Genomic DNA, 24,962 nt, shown 5'->3' on the forward strand with positions numbered 1-24,962 from the left:
GTTGTGCTCGGTACGACGACCCCCAATTCGGCCCGCCCTCGCTACGGCCTTGCATTAAACCGTTTAAAAACTGTTAACGGCTCATTCAAAGAGTACCTTCATTTTTAACGTTAAAAATGACGGTAGACATTGTGTACCTGTGCAGCGAAGAGGACCCTATTTGGAAAAGAAAAGCACAATAAAAATACACTCCCTGTTTTTGAATTATTATGACGGCTTCGACTTCTCTGTCGTTCTCAACATGCAAACACTAAATATTCTAAAATATATTTTTTTCCAACTTCAAAATATTGTAAATGAGTAGAAAATTTCGAAAATTATACACGTATTCTTAAAACATTTACAAAATATCAGATTTTTTGAAGAAAATAAACAGAACAAAACTTTGTCTTAAAGCTGGGTTTTTTTTCCTAGGAGCCGGTTTCCTGCGCCGCACGCAACGTGATTCGCCCAGCGCGACACGCCGTCCATTCACCAATGAGAAAAGCAGTATGACTGTTTTCCTACACAGCGCAATACGCCTCACGACGGTGCTTTACGTCAGGCGTGATTGGCCGACTGCTTCTGGAGGAGTCAAATGCGTCGTGCGCCGCGCGTTTTGCCGACGTTCTCTTCACTCTTGTGTTTTCTTTCACTTCCCTTCAAACCGGAGCATGAAGACGACAGAGTAGCTGATGCCAAGGCCATATACTATAATATAGCCGTCCTGATATGATGCGCCACGCTAGGAAAACATAAACGCGTAGCGTGATTATGTAACACGTTTCTGCCGTCGCGAAATGGTCTAATTCGGTTCACGCGGCGCAAAAAAAAACTGTTCCTAGGAGCAGGTTTTCTGGGCCGCGCGCAACGTGAATCACCCAGCACAACACGCCGTCCACTCACCATTAAAAAAAGCAGTATGACTGTTTTCCTACAGAGCGTAATACTGCTCACGACAGCGTTTTACGTCGGGCGTTATTGGCTGACTGCTGGCTTCTGGAGGAGTCAAATGCGTCGTGTGCCGCATGTTTCGCCGATCTTCCTTTCATGTTTGCCGTGCTTTCCTTCCCTTCAAACCGGAGCATGCAGACGACAGAGTAGCTAATGCCAAGTCCATATACTATAATATAGCCGTCCTGATCTGATGTGCCACGCTAGGAAAACATAAACGCGTAGCGTGATTATGTAACACGTTTCTGCAAAATGGTCTAATTCGGTTCACGCGGCGCAAAAGACCTATTCCTAGGAAACCCGGCTCCACGGTTGATTCAAAACACGCTGTCGAAAACCTCACGGTTGTTTGCTTTTGCGCCAGACTATACGGTGTATTTTTTTTCGTTCCCCTTGTCTTAGCCATCATCATCACTATCAACAACTCCGTGATACTTTTTTCTTCCTCACGCGTGTTTGTTTACGTTCCCTGCTGTGGTCGATTTACTGACGGTAAAATTGAATCATGGTGCGTAAATTGAAATTTCACGAGCAGAAACTGCTGAAGAAGGTTGACTTCATATCCTGGGAAGTCGACAATAACTTACATGAGCTGAAAATCATGAAACGCTTCCGCGTTCAAAAGCGGGAAGATTACACAAGGTAATGTATGCATGAGAGCATTACTATATACAAAACTTTTTGAGCATGATTGAAAGCATGAATATTCTTCATCACAAATATGATGAATTTTTTTTTTAACTTAAGCTGGTGATATTTGTGTAATTGCGCTGTCACTGCGGTACCAGCCGCAGATTCGTATCCATATCCAGAGCCATAAAAGAGGGGCTTAGCGGGCTATAGCCCAGGGCGGGAAATTTGAGGAAAGGGTGGCAAAGTTTTTTTGGCCTGCAGGCAGCAGAACCATTAATCCACCTCTGCCTAGAAGGCGTGTAGGCCTCAGCCTAGTAGATCAGTGACTGATCAGAAGAGTGACCCACAGAGCAACGAACTAGGTCAGTAAGTGAAGAGTGACCAAAGTGAGTCAACTAGAGCATGCTCAACCCATGGCCCGTGACCTCAAACATAATTTTTTGTGAAAATGAACGAGCAGCACATTTACAAATCACTTTGATGACCTGCAGTGCAGTTCAACATCAATTATATGATCTGCAACACAGTTCCAGAGCACTTAAGCAGCCCATGGCTGATACAGTTGCAGGGCCTACAGTTCCACATAACTCAAGTGTCCCAGGGCACGTTTATAGATCACTCAAGTGACCCATAACATTTACAGAGCACTTAAGTGGCCTGTAGTACAGCTCCACACATCCTGTGTGGACGTTTCTAGATCACTCAAGTGACCCATAGAATATTTATAGATCACTTAATTGGCATGTAGTACAGTTCTCCAGAGCACTTAATCGGTCCACGATACAGTTCCAAATCATACAAATTTCCTGCAGCACAGTTTTTTAACCATGACTGAAGATTTTATCGTTGTAAGCAAAGAGCATGACTGCAGAAAATTGATAGGTGGCTCTGTTTACTGGTGTTCTAGATGAGCATGGGCGGTTTATCAAATATATCAAACAGTATTTAGAACCTGACCACAGGGCCCTCACAAATGATCTATGAGTACAGTCAAACCTCGTTAGCGGGTTACCTGGATAACTCTGTTTACTGGGTCAGTTTTTTAAAGACCAGATTGTTCTCTATGACATTATGTTGTTGAACTCCTTATAATGTATCTCCACATAACCACAAGTATCATATCCAGAGGTGTATTCACAGGGAGGCTCAACAGGTAGCAACCTCAGAAGGGCCAAATATTTGAGGAATCAGTGATAAAGAAAATTAGTAGAATGGAAGAAAAGTGACAAAATTTGTGTAGCCTACAGGCAGTAGAGCCATAAATTCAGTTTCCAAGGGAAATAACTATTCTTTAGTAGCTATGTTTTAAATTAATTTTTGACAAAATACTAAGCCCAAAAAAAAAATTTTTTTTGCACTTCTAAAGGGTTAATAGATAACTTCATGAAAATGACCTATCCCATTGCTGCCATGTGTGTGTTTGCGGTTTTTTTTTCTTCAATTCATTCTAATATCTCACTCATTTTCTATTGTTTTTGGATGGAGTCTGAGTTGTCAATGATCCAAATGATCTCAGTTCCGTTCTCTTGAATATCATAGGAGCCATTCATATATTACGTCAGCATCGAAAAAGGGGGGGGGGGTCAGATTTGCTTAGTTTTGGTGACGAGGGGGGAGGAAAGGAGGATTTTAATGATAGTTATGTCATCAATCACCCTTTATGAAAATATTAAATATTCTAAATGACATCTTCGCTTTATATTATTCGCGTATATTTATTTACAATTCAATTGAAAAACTTGGCCACGCATGGTGTGGGCCCACCTTGCACTATGTAGTCAAGACCAGGCACATCTGCAATTATTCCATCAAATTGTGCATTGATAGCTATATAGGATGGAAGTACCTCAAATTGTTGTTTTTAAAGCAACCATCTTGGTATTGACTGATTAACATCTCTGGAATTTAGAGATACCATGGTGAAGACAAGAGCTCAATGCTCTGTAATTTGCACTAACTAGCAATGGCAATCTGTACCACTCCTTTAATAAACTTGAAACACAAACTTAAAATATAGTATTCACTATTCATTTGGTAATCATATAAAAATGATCCCTCTGCATTCATAGCAAAGTTTGCTACATAGTGTCCAACAGTGGTGGTCTGACTCAATATGTTACTCATGGCCCCCACAAGGGTGATCCCCCCATTCCCAGCCTAGGGGACCTTCTACAGGATGTGGGGGGCCATGATGTCATTATGTATGTTCTCGAAGGGCAATCCCAATCAGGGGCATGTGCAGGATCGACCTTTGTTTTTCTTCTATGTTTTAATTTTTTTTTTTTGGAAAATATTTTTTGCATGAAAGATGAATTTTGATCATCTTGGGGGTGAGACACGAGTCCCCTATCCCCCCCATCCCCTGTGTATTCTGATCCCAATGTGTGGTAGGAGGTGGGAAGGTGGTTTTCGCTTGAAATTTTGCTGGCGGGTGTCAGTTTTGTTGACTTTTGCTGACTGGGGAGAAATGGTGGTTGAAAATTCCTAAAAATCTGCAAACATGGTGCTGATATGGGGTCATAACACTTGAATGACCCCATATCAGCACTTTTTTGTGATATAATTTGCTATATTTTGTTCGCTACTATTCACCAAATCCACACTCGTTTCTCATGCTGAATGCCTTTTTTTTTTCCTTTTCATTTTAGATATAATAAGCTTTCTAGGTTGATAAGAACTATTGGTAACAAATTGAAAGAGCTGGACCATAAAGATCCCTTCCGAAGAGAAGTTGGTAATCGTCTTTTACAGTTGCTGTAAGTACATGCATATATCACTGATCCTCTGTTCTAAATGGTTTTGAATTTTGTTTCAAAATGGAGGCATATGCAGTTCGCAGGCCCTATGCTTACCGAAGTAATTAAAAAATGTAATAATAAATCTGAGAAAAATTTTAAAAAAATTCTAAAAGAAAATTTTATATTCTATTTGAATTAGGTTTGTCAGATTTGCTCTGCCCGGGTAGATACCCATCCCCCCCCCCCCCCCCCCCCAAGGGTGGGTTTTTTTGAGGAAATTTTTTTCGGAGCTTTCTTTTTTTCAATAAAAAATTATTTTGAGGTTCATTTAATTAAAAAATAGCAGCATATTGGATTTTTTTTTAATGATTTCAAATTATTTAAGGTACCTTAAATTTAATGCATTATTGAGAAATCAGGAAAAATATTTTAATTAGCAGCTAATTAGGTTTTTGCAGCTTTCACTCAATTAATAGAGTTCTCTTGGGCTTAGAGGTTATTGTGAGTTTGAGGTATCAATATCTCCTGATGAGGCTAACTGCTTTAATTGGAGAGATTTTGAGGTGATACTCAGGATGCCCCCTCCCCCTGGTTTCACAGCATCTTATAAATTGTTTTATACTATACTTCAGGAAGTGACAATAAAAATTAAAGTCAATGATATCGTCTGGTCAGAAGCATATTTTCAGAGGGGGGTTATGGCCCAGGGCGGAAGTTTGGAGGGGTGGCAAATTTAAGGAATGAGTGGGCAAGAAAATTAGTAGAATGAGAGGTGGTCAGCAGAATTTTTATGGGTTACCAGGTGACAAAAACCATAAATCCACCTCTGCCTAGGGACCAAAGAAGCATGAAATTGTTTTATGCTATGTTTGGGGATGTACAAGGTAAACATAAATCTCGTGGAGACAAATCACACAAGACCTTATGCATGCAAAGATTCCTCCTTCAGATTTAGTTATCAGACTAAACATGTCACATTGTACTGTAACAATCTAAAAGATTTATTCACATTTGAACTTGTGATTGTATCATAATAAAGCCTCTACCATTTTTTTTAATGTCAAAATAATTTGGGAGCTAAATTTTCAAGAAAATTTCCTTTATATTTATTGTTAATAAAAGTGATATTTTCATATTTTGGATGAACATATTATCGTTATTTGTGAACAGATAACACAAATTTATAGAGAGAAAAAAGATAAAATTCAATCTATCTTTAAAATTATTTAACTATGACTATTAACTTTATCTAATTAGGAAAAAGATGTGTGAAGTGAAAGTTATAAAAAGTGTGTGAATAACAATAGTTTTCGCAATGACATTTTCCTAAATGTAAAGTAAAAAAAACAGTTATAGCACAATTTTGTAGTATAAAGTTAAGATGTTTGTGTATAATGAATAGTTTCACTGTTTTTTCTGACTGTTATAAGTGACATTGCTGTATATTCAAAATTCTGTTATGAAAGTGACCATTTTAGTTAGCGGTTTAAGAATAGGTAGAATTTCATTTCTATCTGTTTCAATCTTTTTATAATTGAACTAAAAATTGTTTTAATTGCAATAAAATGTCCAGAGCCAAATTAAAATTCTCAGTTAATTCTTAATTTAATTAAAATAATTTTTTATGAAGGAAAAGTTAAATAGAAAAATTGTTTTTATTGTCTAACAAGAGCAACCCTTACTAAACTTGGCTTTGTTTTTTATTAACATCTCTATAAGCATATTATTTAATAAGTTTGATTTTTTTATTAATGAGTTTATGTTAGAGCAAAACTTATGTTAATCAAATTAATTATTATAAGTTCAAATCATCTGCTTTTCCATTTCATACTTATGAAATTCAAATAGAATCACTCGATGCCGGATGAGCATGTAAACACATGAAAGCACTTCATATCAAACATTAAGTTCAATTTTAGTAATAAAACACAATTTTCATGCATGCTAGACTAATTAAAATGCATTCTCTTTGGCAGTACATATACTAAAATTGGAATGATACAGAGAAGACTAATTATATTCTGGCATAATAAAGAATGTGTTGGATAATTTTCAACTAGAGAGTAAAAAAAATTTAATTTTCCCCATTTTACCAAAAAGTGACTGGGTTTGTTTTTTTTACCACTTAAACCCTGTTTTTTTTTAAATAAAACCCTCCCGAGCGGCTGGTTTTTTACAACCTTGGTTTAAATAGATTTCTGTCAATTTAAAATGTCACATGATTTGATGTGATTCCCCGTATCACTGATTGCAGCAAACAAAAAAGTGTGGTTATTCAGATGCTATGGAATTCCAAAAAATTATCTTTCATCATTTATCTTTTCGTGTATGTTTATATGTTATGATGAGCCATCTTGGGGGGATAGCTACTTAACATTAAAATTAATTAAATATAAAAATAATTTTTGTGAAACCTGCAAGCCGCTAAACTATACTAGGGGTCTGTCCAGCCAAAATTTGGGCCTGGTTTCCGGTCCCTTCACAAGATAAAAATAAATGAAACCATAAATTTGGCATTTCATTTCTTTTGTGATAGATTAACTATGTTATTTTGCTTCCCACAAAATTACTTATTTTCACAAAATTGATTATTTTCACAGAAATAAAAATTTTCACAAAATCCAGACCCTACAACAAAAAAGTCTGGACAGACCTCTGTATATGGTTACAGTATCCTACTGTGGTATTGGAATTGTAAGATATTCTCAAGATTCACGAAATAATGCTATGTATTTTATACATTACATCAGTGGATCTCAACCTTTTTTGACTCGCAGAGCTCTATTCCGTCTATAATTTCTATAGTGGACCACTGTGAGCTTTTTTTATTTATTTATCAAATTTACTGATTTTTTTTATTGTCCGGGCTGGAACTAGGAAGGGGCAACTTCCCCAACCCGCAAAATTTAGGGGGCAGCAGTTTTAGGTGGGAACAAAGAGCACCGTTGCAAAATTATCGAATAATGTTTATATCGGCAAAATAATGTTTTCCGCGGGTGGCAAAAATCCTAGTTACGGCCCTGGCTGAGCCCCTTTGAAGTGCACACGGAGATCTGCAGGGGTTGTGGTTGAGAATCCCTGTATTACATGAATTTTTATGAATATTGATACCTTATTACACTATCACATTTTTAAATACCACAATATGACTTAGTGTCCTGGAGGCTTCACTGAAATTTTTAATACGGCCTGCAGTATTGTTATTTAATTGCTACTGTATATATTGTACATGCTCTCTTACAACAGTCGAAAACGCTATTAGTAGAAAATTATCAGTGTAATGCATCAATGTCCGGCCTAATTAAGGAATTGATCTTTGTGCAGTACGAACTGCTGTGGTTTTCATTTTATTTTATGACATTCTTTTCCCACATTTTCTGTTAAGAGTTTTAGAAATTATGATGCGAAATGACTTAACAACTCAAGAGACGTCAGAAAAAGTAAGAATTAGGATTTCTTCTCTGCTATCTAATTGTGCGTTATAAGAAGGAAAAAACGGAAACTCTGAGACTTGAATGGAATTACATGTAACTTTTGCAAGAGAGGCTTTCTAAAGAAACTGCAAGCTTAGAGATCGTAACTTACAGTAAGCTTGCAGTAATTGCAGTTTTGGGAGCCCTAAGAACTTAAATCTCTATCTACTCTTTTTACTCCTTTATTTTTTTATTTTTCTATTTTCGCGGGCGTCGTCTTCTAGAATAATACTGTCGTTATGATGGTTTTCCGTGCGGCTCTTCAACCTTTGATTTTTGCGTAAAAAGCTTTCTTTTTTTCGTTGAGAATGTTCCATTAGCATTAAGAGCCTTTTTCCTTTTGCTGTTGTCCTTCAAGGTGCACATTCTGGTCAAAAACCCCAATGACCCCCCTGCACACACGCCCCCCCCCCCCCACACACACACATACAAAATCTCTCTCTCTTACCTCATCCACTTCGATGTCTTTTCGGCCCCCACCGCATGCTTGTCGTGACTTTCGTGTATGGCCCATTCCGGTGAAGCCACTTTCCCATAACCTCACGCCGTGACTTCGGGCAAAACTACTAACTTTTATACGTGTGTATGTGTATACACACACACACATATATATATATATATGCCTTCCATTTTCGTATCTCGTATTTTTCAGTGCCCTCCGTCCCCCCTTTACTATGCGTGGTCCCTAGGAGGCGGGTAGGAAAAACATATCGCCATGGTCTTTTTTTTGTTGATCTCGTCTCTGTATCGAATGGGATCCACTATGATACCCCTGCCGATTGCAGGCCAGCAGTAGAGAAACGTGACTCGGTGTATCCGGGATCTGTTTTAGCTCTGTACTTTTGTTATACTGTGAGACTGTATATAGAAAAACGTATACATATAAGGGGCACAAAATTTTGAGATGGGAGGCGAGATTTTCCACCCTATTGAGTAAGAACAAAGTAGTAAATGAGATTTTAAGGTGAACTACTAAAGTGGCAATAACGGGAGCGCTTCCTTTCTCCGCCTTTCAATTTTCCCCCCAGATGAATATAATGTATTTACTAATAATGTCTGGTTGTTTTCTACTGAACCAGTTTCTTGTACTTCTCTTGACATTAAAAAAGAAAAAATATATTGTCAGAAGAAACTAATCAAAATATTAGACTTGTCAAAATATTGATCCGTCGTCTTTGAGTTGGAAATAAATCTGCATCGAAAATATCATTCATGGGAAATGTGGAGATAGTACAACTTCAAAACGATTATATTTATAATAAAAAACTTGCTAAACTTAAGATGATTTCTCAATAATTCCCCATTTGCTCAAATTATGCTAGTCGGTGTAACAACGTTATTACGGACAATGCGGCAGTTTTTTTTGACCATGGGAATTTTTGACCGACAGAAATACTGTATTTCTAAAATAAAAGACTCACATTGAAGTTAGTCGAACGATTTGCAACATTTCCCCACGAGCATGGTATGCCGCATGCATATCATGTGAACGAAGCAAATCACTACTGGAAAGGATAAATATACAGCATATTGCGGTAGAAGTCACGCCGATACATTATGCATTGCTTTGTACAATATGGTGTGAAATTTGAGAGGGACAAAGATAAAAGCGCAAAACCGCCAAATTAAAACGTTTCTTTTGAGAATTCGAATTGGGCAAGCGTGGATTCAGATGGAGGCGATCTTGCCCCCTCCCAAGAGCCTAATAATTTTGAAAAATTTTTCTGTCCCGTAAAATACGGTATAATCCAATGCGCCTACACAATAAGTCGCTTCTCCGACACATTACCCTAGATTCCCTTAACCTTCGCTACATTCGCAGCTGAAGATGCCCGCCGCGGCTGTATTCGCAACTAAAGATTCCTGCCTCCGCTCCATTCGTAGCTGAAGCTGTCCGACTTCGCTCAGGCACGTATCCAGAGGGAGGAAATGGAAAGGATCGCTCTCCCGAAAGCCGAATAATATAGGAAAATTTGTCTGTCCCGTAAATTACCGGACGATAAACGAACTTATACAATTCGTCCCTCCCGTCGCATCGTCCTAGATCCGCGGGTTGCATAGTAGAGGGATTCTTGACCTATGAGTCGCGAACGTGGGTCGCAGTGGCTCCTAATACGGGTGTTACGAATATGCTTACAATCCGGTTATAAATCCATTTGTTGCACCACTTGTTTCAGGATCGTCTTAACGATTTCGGCGGCCTGTGCTGAGACCCCATTTTTGGGGTCCTCTTGAATCATGATTTTTATATGCAGTATTTTGGGAGAGAAATTGGCATCTAAAATGGCATGGCATTATTACGGGATGCGCAGGAATGCTGAAAAATATTTGAACAAAAATACGAACACATCTGATAAACAGTAATGAAAATTTAAGAATTTATAATAAAAATTTGATATATTAATGGAAGAACAACATAATTGCAGATTCAGTGACAAATATTTCCACAATCAGTGGAGAACTATGTCAGAATTTGATGAAAAACAATTCCAGAATTAATAAAAATTCAGAACTTATGGAAGAAACATTTCCAGAATTAATGCAAGAAGTAATTCCAAACTGAATGAAAATTCAGAATTTATGAGAAAAATAATTTCAGAATTAGAAACTTTCAATAATTTGGGATTTGAAAAAAAAACCAACTCATAGTTTTAAAAAATTGATGGCGCATGGCAGCACTACACATGACAAGCATTACACAGAAACAAACTTCACGGAAGGTCACTATACGTACATTCCAACATGGTACATTCAATATTAGTACATTCCAACATGTACCAATTCGTTAGAAGTTCCGCAGAGGAGTATGGACGAGGTGCATGTCTGGTTTAGAAGTATTCGCTTTATGTGTTGTCTCAGCCAAAATATTATTTTATTTTAGTAAGAAAAACCCATTCGGTAATAATTTTGGACAATAATACCCGCATCTAGCAAAAAAAAAATTGCAACTGTGATCCCCAGGACCGCTGCTCTATAATATCTGTATGCGGGGGGGGGGGGCTTAGGGGGAGAGGCTGTCAGTGCGGACTAGAGAAACAATTATCTATCTACTCAGGGCCTGCTACTAGATACATTTTCTGCCAGAAGAAGTAAGAATTTTACCTCCCCCCCATGTAATTTTCAATAAGTGGATGAAGAGTTGAATGAAGACTTTTGCTCCCGGGACACCAGATATAACCCCCCTTCACGACTTCGGGGTTTTGTCAAAACCTAAATCTCCTAGAGTAGTACCTAGGAGGCTTTGGCTAAAACCCTAGGCCAGCCAGAGGGTTTAGTTTCTGAATGTTAGGGATTCCCCGGTCTTGTATAGAGTTTTAAGCTATTTCTTAGTTAAGAAGTTAGTCATGTAATAAGAATATTATTCGGTTGTTTTTTTTTTCGGCTCATAAATTTAGCTGCTGGGTATAGCCGCATCATTCGCATCAGCTCAAGTCCGGCCGTGCATGTGCAATCTATGACGATTTTTAAAAAAAATAAATTAATGTTGCCGTTTGAATCTTTCCAAACCATTCGGTATGCATATTTTCCCAGGAAAAAAAGTAATCTTTTACAGAATATTTTCTGAAAATGTAATTTAAAAACGATTGCTAGTTTAATCCTCTATACTTGTTTGTCAATAAAGCCCCAGAATCAAAAGTAGCGGTTTAATAAGGTTTGGCTGCAGTTCTAATTGTTTTGTTAGGTTTTTGCACCCCTTAGTAATATACTACTCTTCTAAAAATTATATATTTACGAAAATAAATTATAATTATTCAGAACGGATTCTGTTTAGCGGACCAGTCATGATGCTCACGAACCAATAGGTTTGTTGTACTCATTATCGGGGACTAGTGACTTTTATTTTTTAATTTTAACACTACCTGCTATAGTGGCCCCAACATTACGTGCATGAAACTGTTAGAACGTAATCAAATGGAAAAGTGCCATATTTCGATATGTTTTCTTTTGGATCTTCCCTTTCTTTTTTCGAAACATTACATTGAGGCCTAATGGCAGCTGAATCATTGGCTCGCTATTGGTTTGCTTTCGAACTCTGTTCTTTTAGTATCTGTTGATTACATAGACGTAACAGAATATAATTCAGTATCACCATTCGAGAGTGCATGTACAATGATCGGTGTGATGTAAATTGAACAGTTCTGAACGTTGTGACTATTTGTTGGTGATTCTTATTCGTTTATTCGCGAAAAATTGTTCTCTCTCTGAAACACGAGAATCGAACGAAATTCGTAAAAAACCCCTCAAAATAGAGGTCAAGGTATTTCAGGAACCTACGTTGATATCATGTATATAGGGGGTCACGATTTTAGTCTAGGAAATTACCCGAGATCCATCAACAAAAAATGAATGGCTGCACATTTTGAACTATCTTCAACTTCGAGGGTCACGTTTTTTTCTTGGCTGTATGGACCCCCGCGATCTATGAAAGATGGGAAGTGTTGGGGGGGGGGGGAAGGTAAAGGTCAATAAGTGTGTTTAGTCGGTCCGATTCCAGAAGCTTCGTTGCTACCGTGTGACCCCTTCAACCGCAACCACGGACTCGATTATGAAGAAAAATTGTGGTAACACCTCCTACTAAAACGTCAGTTAATTAGATGGTTAACCCCAGAGCGTGTTGCGGAATATATTTGTCGAAGCGACAACTGGAACACCGCCAGTTTCCATCATGGTCGTGCAAATGGAAATGAAGAGCCTCAAGTGCCTTCCTCTAGGATGTGTTTATTCTCTTCCTCAAGAAAAAGGAAGGAGGGGCGGGGAGAATTTCATAATTAGTGTTGGGGTGTAAGGAAAATGCAATTTGTTTATTGGCATAGGGGAGAAAAAGCTTCTATAAAATTTTTCGAACGCTTATTTCAACGAGGAATTTTACTGCAATATTATATATTCGGACCTATATAGTCTGGCCCGTCAAGTAACCCGCCGTTTTCTGGCTGGCTCCCTTCGTGTGTGGAAGAGAACATTTTACTACGTGTCCAAGGCCTGGACTTTGATATGAGGGATGGCCCTGGGGGAAACAGGAATTATCACTATGGTGAAAGATGTTTCGTTAGTCAATAGAAGTATGTTGTTTAAATTCTGGGCAAATGCGCGAGCAAATCGGGCCATGCACAGAAGTTTTCATTATTTTAATGGGTTCTTTTTTCAACTTCTTTCCAGTTACCCGCCGTAACCCTGGTCTCGTATGTGTTGGATCAGTGAGAGTATACCGCGTTTGGGCCATTCTCACGAAATTGGCTATAATTATGTCACCATCAATATACGTTAAATATATTTGGTATAGAACTGTTTTTTTCTCGTCACTTTCTATTTATATTCCAGTCTCTGACATGTCGAAACTCTATTTAAAAATCTATTATAGTTTTCATCAATAGATTTTTAAAATTTGCTTGAACAAATTTTCATTTCTTAAAAAATGTCCTTTTCCTGGCTGTACCCAGCCCATTTTTCAATTTTTAAAACGATAACTTTTTATCGTAAAACAAAAATATATTCTTATTTCCAATGATACGTATATATTTTTAAGACAAGTGTACTTTCACATTTCATTTTTTTTTTTTTTAATTTTAAATATTTTTATCAATATGTTATAGCGAAATGAAAATTTTCCCCATCTTTTTCCCCCCATTTGTGACATTTGGAAAACCTAGGTGGCAAGTGGTTTTGTAGGACTTGAACCAATCAAATTTTGTATTGAAACGATTGAGAAGAATGTAGCCATCACTTGAACATTCTTTCAAATCAATTATATTTAGAAAAAAAAACGCGAGTGTGTTTTCATTAAATGTGGTTCTCCTGGCTTTTTTTTTTTGTGAGAAATATATAATTACAAATTATTTTTGTTCTATTTTAACTTCACCATGTTTAAATTTAGAAAATTCCATCATTTACGAAAAGTACATGTTTTCAACATGCTTGGTTTTTGATCAGTGTTGCAAAGCATATAAAAATGCCCTTTTCCTTTTTGTCTTTCTCCTGGCATTAGGCAACCAGAAGAAAGGTCGAATCATAAGTAGGGGAAAATGAAAAAAAATCCAGATTTTTCTTTTTTTCCTTGATTGCAACATCAAGATGCAGCAATATTTTATCCGAAAACCGCTTTGAGAGAGAGAGTGCCGCTCGTGCTCTAGCAATACAAAAACAAATTAAAAATCTGTAGTCCCCATAAAATTAACGAAAAAAAAAGTAGCGAGAAGCACTAATAAAAAAAAAGAAATAAAACTGCGATTGTGACAAAAAAATTGTTCAGAATATCGGAACCTGAAATTGTTCGAGTTGAAAATGAGTTACCAGAGTAGATATGTTGCAAGTGTTGGGCATAAATATCAAGTTGAGTGCTACAATAGGCAAAATGCCACGTCGGATTTGCCCATCTCTTAACATGGTTAAACTTAAATTTATTTTTTTCCTCCTTAATTTTGAACAAACTTTGCTGCTGACTATATTTTATTTATCAGCAGGTAGAGAAGTGTCCCTAAGAAATTTTTCGTGTTTTTTGGTTGACATTTGTTTGTGATAATTTTTGTTCATTTTTTGTCAAATTTCGTGATTATGACCCATTAATTTTGGATACTCACAATTATTGACTTACCATCCATTGTGTGAGTTTTTGTGTGAAAAAAATAGAGTTCTCGTTGAGTCCATTTATTTACTCTACAAGAAATATGTACTATTCTGAACATTTTTTATGTATATTATGTTTACCATCATTTATGATAGTTAAATGATCATTTGTGAAACAACAAAAAGCAGTCTGAATTTCACAAGGATCACTGAAGCAATTCGACGGATAGTATGTAGGTGCAATCTTTTGTAACCATGTAATTGAACCCATGTAATCATTGCTAAAATTCTTTCCATGCAAGTGAATAATTTACATTTGATGAGAATGAAGTTTTCAGGTTGGTTGAATCAAATTTTCAAAATTGTTTTAGAAATGCTATTCTAAACGATGGATATTATGAAAGTAGCCGAGAATTTCACTCATAAGCCCCTTAATCTATCTCTCTTAAATTCACAAATATCAGTGCAGACCTTCGAAATCGGCTTCTAACTTTGGCCCCGTTTTAATTAACTGTGTGCATACGCATATACACACAAGATCGTTGATGCTACAGAATGAAATGAAGCATTGTGAAACGTCTTTTTTTTTTCTACTTCTGTATGAAACCAAAGGCCGTTCACTCAAAACTGATACTCTTCTATACATATTGTCAGAAAAATAATGAACAGAATATCGTGGGAGTAGGAAGGGCCGTCCATCTGGCGGAGCAGTTGCTCGTCCAATTAGCGAGTCCTTGCCGAGATTAATCAAGTTATTCGATACAGCTCATCGTCATCATCACTGTCATTATTCCACAAGTTGAAGATGCAGCAATTTCATGGGGAGGGTTTCCCCCCCACTGTCATTGTGTGTATTCAACCCTATTACTAGCTCAGCATTCACATGCCTCATATTTTCGGAATTTTCTTAAAGGTGATTTGACAGAGCAACAGCACCTGTTCCCCCTTGTTATGTTAGACTGAATATATGGAGAGAAAGAGTGAGGCCCTTGCGGATCTCTTGGGCTTCTGTTCCGACGGGTGTCCGGTTACGACGAAGCTTGTTTAATGAGCTGCTGTTGTAGCCTATGTGGTGTTTGGTAGCTCTTGAGAAAATGTTTTTCTTGCGAATAAAATTCTTTCCCTCCCCCATTCAAAGGTTCATATTCATTTATTTCTTTGCTCTTTATGCTATGTGTAAAAGAACACCAAAGAGAGGCCCAACCTATTTAAGTTTTTATTGCCTCTTTCTTGTAGCTGTTCTGATATCTCATCTAATTAAGTCAATTAAATCCGTTATTTTTTCTAATGAGCGTAGGGTTTTCGTATCACGCTAAGCACACATTGTTCTCGTATAATCATTTAATTCAGCTATATCACCAGATCTGCCTGTTCTGCTTGAGTACGTCAATCGCCGTTGAAAATCTGTTGTGAATTTTTGTATCGTTATCAGAGTTTTTCCCGGATTTTCGATCAATTTCTGAGCTTTCGGAACATTAATTTTCTAGCTGGTGAAATATATTTTATCTGCGTATATCTTTTATAGCCGTAAAAATCGATCTATATAATTGTGAGGATGAATACGATAGCAATAGAATTTTTCTTTTTCCCTTATGCATCTGCTGTTTCTTCGAATTGCTGCTTAGACATCTCATAAACTGTTAGCCTTTGAAGGTGATGTTATTTCCTGTGAGCACAATTTTTTACAGAAGCTTATGATTGAGGAATTCTTTGAACAATCCAACTGAAAAATTTTAGTCTCGATCTGAAAAATTTTGCTTCTTTGGTTCCCATTTTTTGTAGGTGTCACAATAGATATACCAGTTTAACCCTTTGACTATTGACGGTACTTTAAAGTACCACTTTCTTTCTAAACTCCGTGATATCCCTTGAATATATTGTTGAGTATTAGTATTTTGAAGTATAAAGACTATATAACTACTTTAGGATTACCAGATGACAGGTCAAGTGCGTGACAACTAGTTTTTTAAATATGTTAATTGATAAAGTTCAGTTAGATGTTTCGCCCCTGTAAAAGTACAGAATGGTCATAAAATAACTTTGCCGATGTACGAGGCTCTAGCGGCTATAAAAATCAACTAATGCAAGTGAAATTCGAGATATAGGTGTTTCCTAGTATGCGCGCTCGAAAATGAGATGGAAAAAAAAGCACTCACGGTTACGGTTACAGCAACAACATTTCGAAGAATTTAAATGGCAACATTGCTTTTTATGCATTGCAAAATGATCAGTCGGTGGCTTCCACAAATCTGCAAGAAGTTGTTCTCCGAGGGGTTAGTGCATAAACCTTTTGCGGAGAGATCTTTCTTTGTCTCCGTCGTTTATGATTCTACACGTACAGTTTCAACGCCAGTCGTGGTTTTTACTTCGCCCATCATTTTACAATAGAACTGGCCTGGCCACGACGGAGGGCTCATCCGAGCCAATAAGACAACAAGGGAAGATGCGTGGTCCAGGACCTGGCCACGGCGGAGGCTCACCCGAGCCAACAAGCCAATGAAGGAAAGCGTGGTTCATTGTATTATAGAAATATTTAATTTTTAATTAAATTATTAAGAAAAAAAGTATATACTTTTTTTTTTTTAATGTGTTTTTATATTCAATGTTCATGTATTTTATATTTTTATATGCATAATGAAGCACCCGACGCTGACCAGCCCCCTCATCCGGGGCAATGGCTAAAATTGACAATGGTCGATAGAGCCTGGGCGGTGCACGGTATGAAATGAAATGCTGTAACCGTAACCACAAGAGCTAGAATTTTGTTTTTATTAGAGTTTTGTCATTCTCGATCGCATTTTCGGAAACACATATATATCTCGAATTTCATTCGCATTAGTGAATTTTTGCAGCCGCTATGTTCATGTTTCCGGCAAAATTATTTCATGACCACCCTACCCAGTATGTAAGGCATTATACTTTTGTGTAACGCAGTGAAACATTACACCTCACAAAATGTTTCCTAACAAATATGTAAAATATATTATGGTTTTGTCTCTGTTCTAAAATGAATAAATATTCATGCAACTGTATTATTCTACATATTTGAATTGGTATTTTTTATTTTTATTGTAAGCGTATATGTTGATGAAACTTGAAAGTACTAGGTTAACTAATTCGTTGTGTACAGGTTGTGTTTTTAGGCTTTAATTAGAACTAAAATGACCTATACCAAGAAATTTTTTACACGATAATTATTTCATTTTTTCATATTGTGGTAGATAAAGGGTTAAATAATTAAACGTATCGATAAACTGTGCTGTGTTGGAGGGAAAGAAAATCAAGTAGACTATTATCACTGGTCCCGTAATTAATGCTTTTTTCTCCATCGTGTGAATTCCCTGAAGACAATTGTGGTACTTCCCGGATAGTCCGGTTTAGCTTATTAATCAATCAGATCAATCAATTATCTTGGAAATTGTTTCGCGAGTAAGTCGAACACATTGATAGCCTCCGAACGGTAGGAAAATCGTCTTAACTGGATCCGCCGTAAGTGGTGCTGGGTCACATGCAAACGCACCTGTGTGAATGTTTTCGTGCGTTATCTAGCCTAGCACAACACCAGCAGCTACTTCCGAGGAATAACCTCATTGAAATACACTTCAAATGAGAAGAGGAACTTGCAAAATTACAGGGGGATTGAAATTTTTACTATAACACTAACATAGTGCATGAATAAAGGAATATCTCGATGCGTAGAATTTGCACACAATGATACGATTGACCCGAATTACATTCTCGATAATTCTAGTTCTTATTATGAGGTGAGGGAATAAGTCTTTGTAATAATGGCTGAAAACTTTCCGCAATGCTTTTGTTCCTTATTCGACGATTCTCTCAAGTGAGATTGCTTATTATTGTTATTAAATTTTTAGTTCATTCGAAGTACGTAACCAAATGATTTTGTAGTGCCACGGGAACAGCAAAAACAGTAAAAGTTCGTTATAACGAGAGCTCACAATCATGGAAAAACTTGTTACAATGGACTTCTCGTTATAAACGAATATCAATTTTTTGCTATGTCGTGTTGTGAATTGTCTAAAATTCCTGCTATACCTGTATCATAATCGTCTTTTATTTATTTATTGTAAATGGCAGGGGTGGTTGCTTATATCACAAACGGGGGAAAAGAACACAAGCAAATAAACATACAAAGGAATAAAATAAAATAAAAACAAGCATGTAAAATAAAAAAAGTACATGATGATACGAATAAAATACACACAACTAATAAGAGATATATGTAAAATTACATAAAAGAATATAATGAAAAGCTAAAACCACGACGACATAACAGTAGCTGGCTCAGAAATGATAAAAACTGAAAATTTCTCGGGAAATAAAAGTTAATAATCATAGCATCGGAGATGGGAAGAGGGATCATAGTTTTTTAAAGCGGCCTAAAACTGATAAAATGTGGGCTTCGTTACAATCTCACCTTGTAATGAGTTCCATATGCGGGCTGTACAAATGGATAAACTATGGTATCTTGTATTATTTCGGCAGAATGGAATTCTGATTGTAAATTGGTGGGCTCTTGTTGTTGAGTTGATGTAAGAGGGGATCGACTGCTATGAATGTTAGTCCTCTCTGTATTTTGTAGATCAAGGAAGAGTCGGCGTCATTCGAGGGAGTGTTGATTTATGCGTTTTGGAGTGTTGTAGGGAAGTCTTTCTATATAGGATTTTTCGCGGAGACCAGGTAGGTTCTTAGTAAATCTTTTTGTGGCCGTTCAAGCGTCTTGATATCTCCCACTCGGCCAGGGGACCATACATGTGAAGCATATTCTAGCGTAGGTCTTACAAATGTGTTAAATGCCTAAATAAGTGTCAAGCTGATGCATTTGCGATATGCATAAAAAATAAAAAATGATAGTCTCTTGGCACGAGTTGAGATTTCACAGTAGTGACCTGAAAAATTCAAGGAGATATTTATGGGGATGCCGAGATCACGGTGTTCAGTGACCGATGGAAGACAGACGTTACCAATTGAATACTGACAACCTGGGTTGCTGTGCCCGAGAGATTAAGAAATGCAGTTTTTGAGAGCGATATGGGAAGTTCGTTGGATTGACACCATCTGCGAAACCCATCACAAGCAGCCTAAAGGTTGAAGTCACGGATGTTCGTATAAAATTTTTTCATCATCTGCGTACATGCAAACTTGTATGGAGGGAGCGCAGTGCAGGTGGGAGGTCGTGAACGAAAACCGAAACGAGCACAGGCCCGAAAACGGATCCCTGAATTAATCCCTAATACCGCTTGTAACTTGCACAGGTCTCGACAGACAGCTTCCGACACGGACCTGCTGAGTTCTTTCACACAGTAAGCCACTGATATCCCTGACTACATGTGGGGGACCACCAACATACTTAGGTTTACTAAAAATACTGATCTTTTCACTTTGTCAAATGCCTTTTCGAAATCAATGTATATTATGTCAGTAGGTACATTATTTTCCACGGCCCTGCTCTAGTCATCAAGACATTGAAGCATCTGTACCACCGCGAATCTGCCAGGGATAAAAGCAAATTGATGATGCGCTAGTATACGTCTTTCCAGTAAAAATGGCAATACTTGTTGTAGACACCATTCAAAAATTTTTGCATCCACGCTTGTTGATATATATATATAGCAAAGATATTGCACGATAATTTTCGGCCAATTCGGGTCTACCTTTCTTTTTGTATATTGGAGTGATAATTGCATGGTGTCAGACACCTGGCATTGCCTCGAACAAGTAGAAAACACTCGTGACAAGATAGCACTTATAGTGAACATGGTATGAAACTGTGCTCTGGCAGAGGTTCTTCAATACTATCATCAATATGTACTGTTCCTTTATCACTCACAAATACCATAGAGAATGACTCCGACAGCAGATTAGCCTTTTCTTGGTCCGTAATAGCAAAGGTTCCATCGATTTTTTTTCAGAGGGGGGTATATGGGGACGCGAATTCAACTTCTTAGAAATGTCCTTGTGAAGTGCAGTTTTGCTCCTATCGTTACAGATATTTTCCAATCGTCTGTCAGCCCGGTGCTGAATATATGTATCATGCACATTGCATTGGGTGATGGGACAAAAAGGGAGAAATGGGCCTACGGGGCACCGCGAGTCGTGCAAATAAGACGACACCGTAAAAGGTTAAGAACCGCTGGTATAGAGGATATGCATCTGTCCATCGTCAAACGATATATTTGGGTAATATTATCGTAATTATTCGGACTTGGTATTTCACACTGTGCAAGGATTGCATTGATTGCTCCTGTATCAGCAGCAGAGAAGTCAAGACAGCCAGATAGAGAGGGAGGAGGAGAAAGAGCTGTGTATATCAGGAATTGGATTTGAATGTGAGGTAGATTGTCACTCCTTGAAAATAAATCGAAAAGTTCAACACTTATGATGAAATCATCAGCATCACAGAATAGCAAATCGAGGAAGTTGGAGCCACGGGTCGGTTCTAATAACAGTTATTTAAAACCTATATGGACGATATCCTTGGGAGAAACATTGTGTCAGCCGATGACGATGATATGAAATCCAGTTTATTGACGGTAGATTGAAGCACCCGTGATAACAGTAGGGCAATTTATGCTACTAATTGTTGCTATAATGTACAAAAGTGCAGATAGATATTCTATATCGTAAGAAAAGTCCGTTGAAATGCAGTCGAGTCTCGTTATAACGAACTACGAGAGACCGGAGAAATCACTTCGTTATAACGAATTCCAGGTCTTTGCAATTTTCCTATGTAAACTTATCTGGAGGATTAGAAAAGTGTTCGTTATAAAATGAGATTTTCGCTATAACTGTATTCGTTAGCGATTCGACTGTATATAACGTGATTAAGCGGAAGGATTTACTATCCATACCAAAAACGTCAACAGCAGCAGCAATTTCAAAGTTTGGCTAGCAGTCGAATATACCTATTGATGTCGCCTGAATCGAACCTCGTATCATAATAGCAACTCCACCACCGATGCCATCACGATCTTTTCTGAAGATTTCGTGACCTGGTGGACACAGTAATGAATCGGTATATATGTGAAGCCCAAGTTTCTGAGATGCATTTTAGCTAATTCCATTGTGATATTAGGGAATGACAGGACTCCATTCGTTAAATTGATTTTTGGTCTCTCCGCAGTTTATTCTGTATGCCATTTTTTGCATAAGATTTCTTGTTCTGAATTAGCTAACCAGCCAAACAATCGAAATTCTTAATTTTCATATCATTGCTCACATATATGGCTGTAATTACTCTTTAACAATTTTCTACTAATCGGAAATTTTTTTAGCACGAATTTGTTCAACCGTTCGGAAAAGGAATTCTAAACTGTGAGTTCTGGTCGAATAAGTCTTGGCAGTGGCCGTGGTCACTACGTCAGACGAAATTCGAATAAAATTGTCACATATCCCGTGCCTTGAAAGTAGGAGGGGAGGGGGGGGGGGGTGAAAAATGTGACTCTTTTCAGTGTCAGAAAAGTCACGAGAAGTAGGCCTACTTCAGAGTGATGTTTACAAGGAGCTTGTGCTATAAACAGTTTAATCCTTGTTGGAGAGAGGGAAAGAAATTTTCGAGAATATTCGTGACATTATTGCGAGAGCTTTTTCTTTTTCAATTCACTGTAACCGAACATTTTTTGTGTCTGTAACATTAGCTCTTTCAATATAGCGAGATTCTCATAAGCCGTACCCTTTATACCAGATTTTTAGTGTATTTTCAGCAGTGTCCAATGTTAAGTTCTTTTCTGCATCTAAATACAGTGATGCCTCGACTAACGAAGGTAATTCGTTCCGGAATCACGTTCGTTAGCCGAAATGCGATTTACATAAGTTTCTATGGAAAATTATTTAATTCGTTCCAAAGAACCTTCCCCCCCCCCCCAAAAAAAAAAAGTTTTTCAAAACACTGTAAAAAAGACAAATTTTCCGAAAACTAAAATGAACAGCTTCAAAATTTGATGAATTAGAACTTATAGGAGGATAAGGTACTAAAAATCTTTTTTATTTTACACTATGCATACCCAATCGAGTTCGTAGATATCCCCATACATTTGTGATTTGATCAGCTCATTTCTGTGTCTGATTACATGCAGATGGAAAAAATAAGCTCCTAGTGTGTCCGGACTGTTCAGTTTGAGAATCTTGCACTGAAAGAACGCGCGCTCTGAAAACATAAGTTCCTATTTTTTTTCATAATGCATTTTCTGTTTCACATGAAATGATTCAAAAACTTTCAGGAAGAGAAGTGGAGTTACATCTAGAAAAAGTTTCCAAGGTGGGGACCGAATTCTGATGAGATGGCGGGAAAATTCAGCTCACAACGTGGCCGTGTTAGGTTAGCATGTGCATCCATATCAACGAAAATGCTCGTTAGCTGAGGCAGAAAAATCTTGAAAAAAATCAGTGTTAGTTGAGGCATCGCTCTATAAATATTACTGTACTCTCAGTGATATCTGAATAGTTGACGTTTCTGGGATTTCAAATGGAAAGTGGGAAAACTCTAAGGGATTACACTACAAAAGTATCATAAAAGATCTTTCGAACAACTTGAAAATACAACCAATAGGCCTATTGGTTACATTCACTCTCGAATGTAACCGATACGCTTATTGGTTGCATTTTCCAAGTTCTTTTATTTAATATTTTTTTTAATAATGTGATCAGCACGTATTCCCAAGAGATCGTTACGATCTGTCCAGGGAATTTGTTAGAGTTAGTAGACATCCATGCCCGAACCGGGATTCGAACCCAGACCTGCACAGTCAGAAGTTAGCTCCCTAACCACTGGACTGCCAGGCGGTTCATTCTATAAATGAACTTTTGCAGTGTGATCCTCCGGCCTTAGAGACGGGGGGGGGGGGAAGACATTTATTAAAGCTAGAGAAGAAATTACGTAAATGCTTCAGAAAATTCCAAAATGAACGTGACAGAAATCAGTCTCGTATTCTATAAAAGGCTATCGTGAGATTAAGTTTTTTAATTCGCTGCGTACCATAAAACTGTAATCAGTCGCATCAGTTCTCAATGAATCTCATTAACGATAATCATTATCACCATTTTTGCTTTTTAATTTCATTCCAATCTTCTCTTCTATCGAAGATCAAAGAAATTACGATAAAAAAAATTAATCCATCATCCTGCCACGTGGAGGTTGGAGAAATATACGAGATTACACGCGTTCTAAAGGTGTAGTTGTGAGCGAAGGGAAGGTTCTTATAACCACGTAAACAGCAGATCCTTTAAACTTGACATCTCAATCCAACCCTTGAAATTAGTAGCACCCTTCTTCTTTCGAACCACTATACCTTCACTTTCGTCGGCAGGTACGTGCAGCGATTAGGTCACGTGGATATTCATTCTGATCAAGGATTTTATGAAGGGGGGGGGGGGGTGTAATACATAAACACCAGTCTTATGAGAAGCAATGGGGCATACTCTGTGGCGAAGATGCGGATTGATTTTCTTAATGAGGGGGGCAGCTGTTCTTGATCCATTGTTAGTATAGACAACGACCACCAGTGAAAAAAAGGTAAAGTAATGTGCCTGAAGGTATTGTAAAAAAAGGGGGGGGGGTGGAAGGAATGACCATATACTCAAGAGAAAAAAGGTATTTAATTGCCGATGTAAAAAGTAAATGATACGAACATTTGATACTTGTAATAGCGGTCGCTCTAATTTCCTATTATCTCTCGAGAACCTCCTTTCGACTAAGTAATTACTTACTTTTCTTGAGATTTGTAATCGCCGTTTTGTTGCTCGATTTCTTTTGATGTCTTATGTATAATTACACCCGATTCATGGTAGAAATGAAATGCTCAGGAATTTAGATTGGATGAAACGAGTAGTTGAAGATTAGAAGACTATGTACGCAGTCTACTGCCTGTTTTAATGATTCAATTACTGTATACGGAAAATGCAATCCTAGCTGTGCGTCTGATAGAGAATCATAAAGAATGTTCTAAAAAAAGAAACAAGCAGTCACTTGTTTTTCTGTTTTTTCTTCCCACCATCTCTACTTTCTTAAAATATATGTTATTTAATTTATTTAATTCCTTTTTTTTCTTTAATGTATCATCCATACTCATCTAATCCTTGTAAAGAAAGGTTTCTATTCTGTGCATAATTTTGATTAAAGAAAAAACCAGCAGAGTTTTCATTTTTTTGGTAACCGAGTATATACACTGCTCAAAACAATTAGGGGAGCAAGCAAAAAAGTGAAGAAAACCGTGCGAGACAGCCACGTATTGGCATACAATGGATAGTACACGCGTATCAATGCGCACTACAGAAAAAAAGACGTAAAAAAATTTGGAATTAAGCTTTAATTCTTTGAAAATATGGAAAAAACATGAAAAGATGATTTAGGGCAACAATTTGGTTACATGTAAACGATAAAAAAAAGTACTGTTTAGACATGATGCATGAGTTTTAATAGGGCGTGTGGTCTCCTCGAACAGCTAAGACTGCTGCACACCTGTTTGCCATGGATGCGATGAGGTTATCGATCAGACTTTGGGGAATACTGTTCCACTCCTCAAGAAGTGCAATCTGCAAGTCTCGGACAGTAACAGGCGGCCTTGGTCGCGCAGCAATGCGTCGCCCGAGGACATGCTCGATTGGA

General features: G+C 37.5%; 1 protein-coding gene across 1 annotated transcript in view; it reads left to right on the forward strand.

The window, feature by feature from the left end:
• The first annotated feature begins 1,354 nt into the window (after nucleotides 1-1,354).
• LOC149086974 (U3 small nucleolar ribonucleoprotein IMP3) overlaps nucleotides 1,355-24,962 on the forward strand; it is a 43,418-nt gene continuing 19,810 nt past the window's right edge. Inside the window, exons 1-2 of the mRNA XM_089231828.1 lie at nucleotides 1,355-1,575; nucleotides 4,215-4,322. Of these exons, the coding sequence (XP_089087954.1) occupies nucleotides 1,439-1,575; nucleotides 4,215-4,322 (245 nt within the window). The 5' untranslated portion in view covers nucleotides 1,355-1,438. The remainder of the gene's footprint in view (nucleotides 1,576-4,214; nucleotides 4,323-24,962) is intronic.

This window comes from Pholcus phalangioides, unplaced genomic scaffold (genome assembly GCF_987345545.1).
Source record: "Pholcus phalangioides strain wild (caught in Gottingen) unplaced genomic scaffold, Ppha-v1.0 ptg000004l_1, whole genome shotgun sequence".
Classification (NCBI taxonomy): Eukaryota; Metazoa; Arthropoda; class Arachnida; order Araneae; family Pholcidae; genus Pholcus; species Pholcus phalangioides.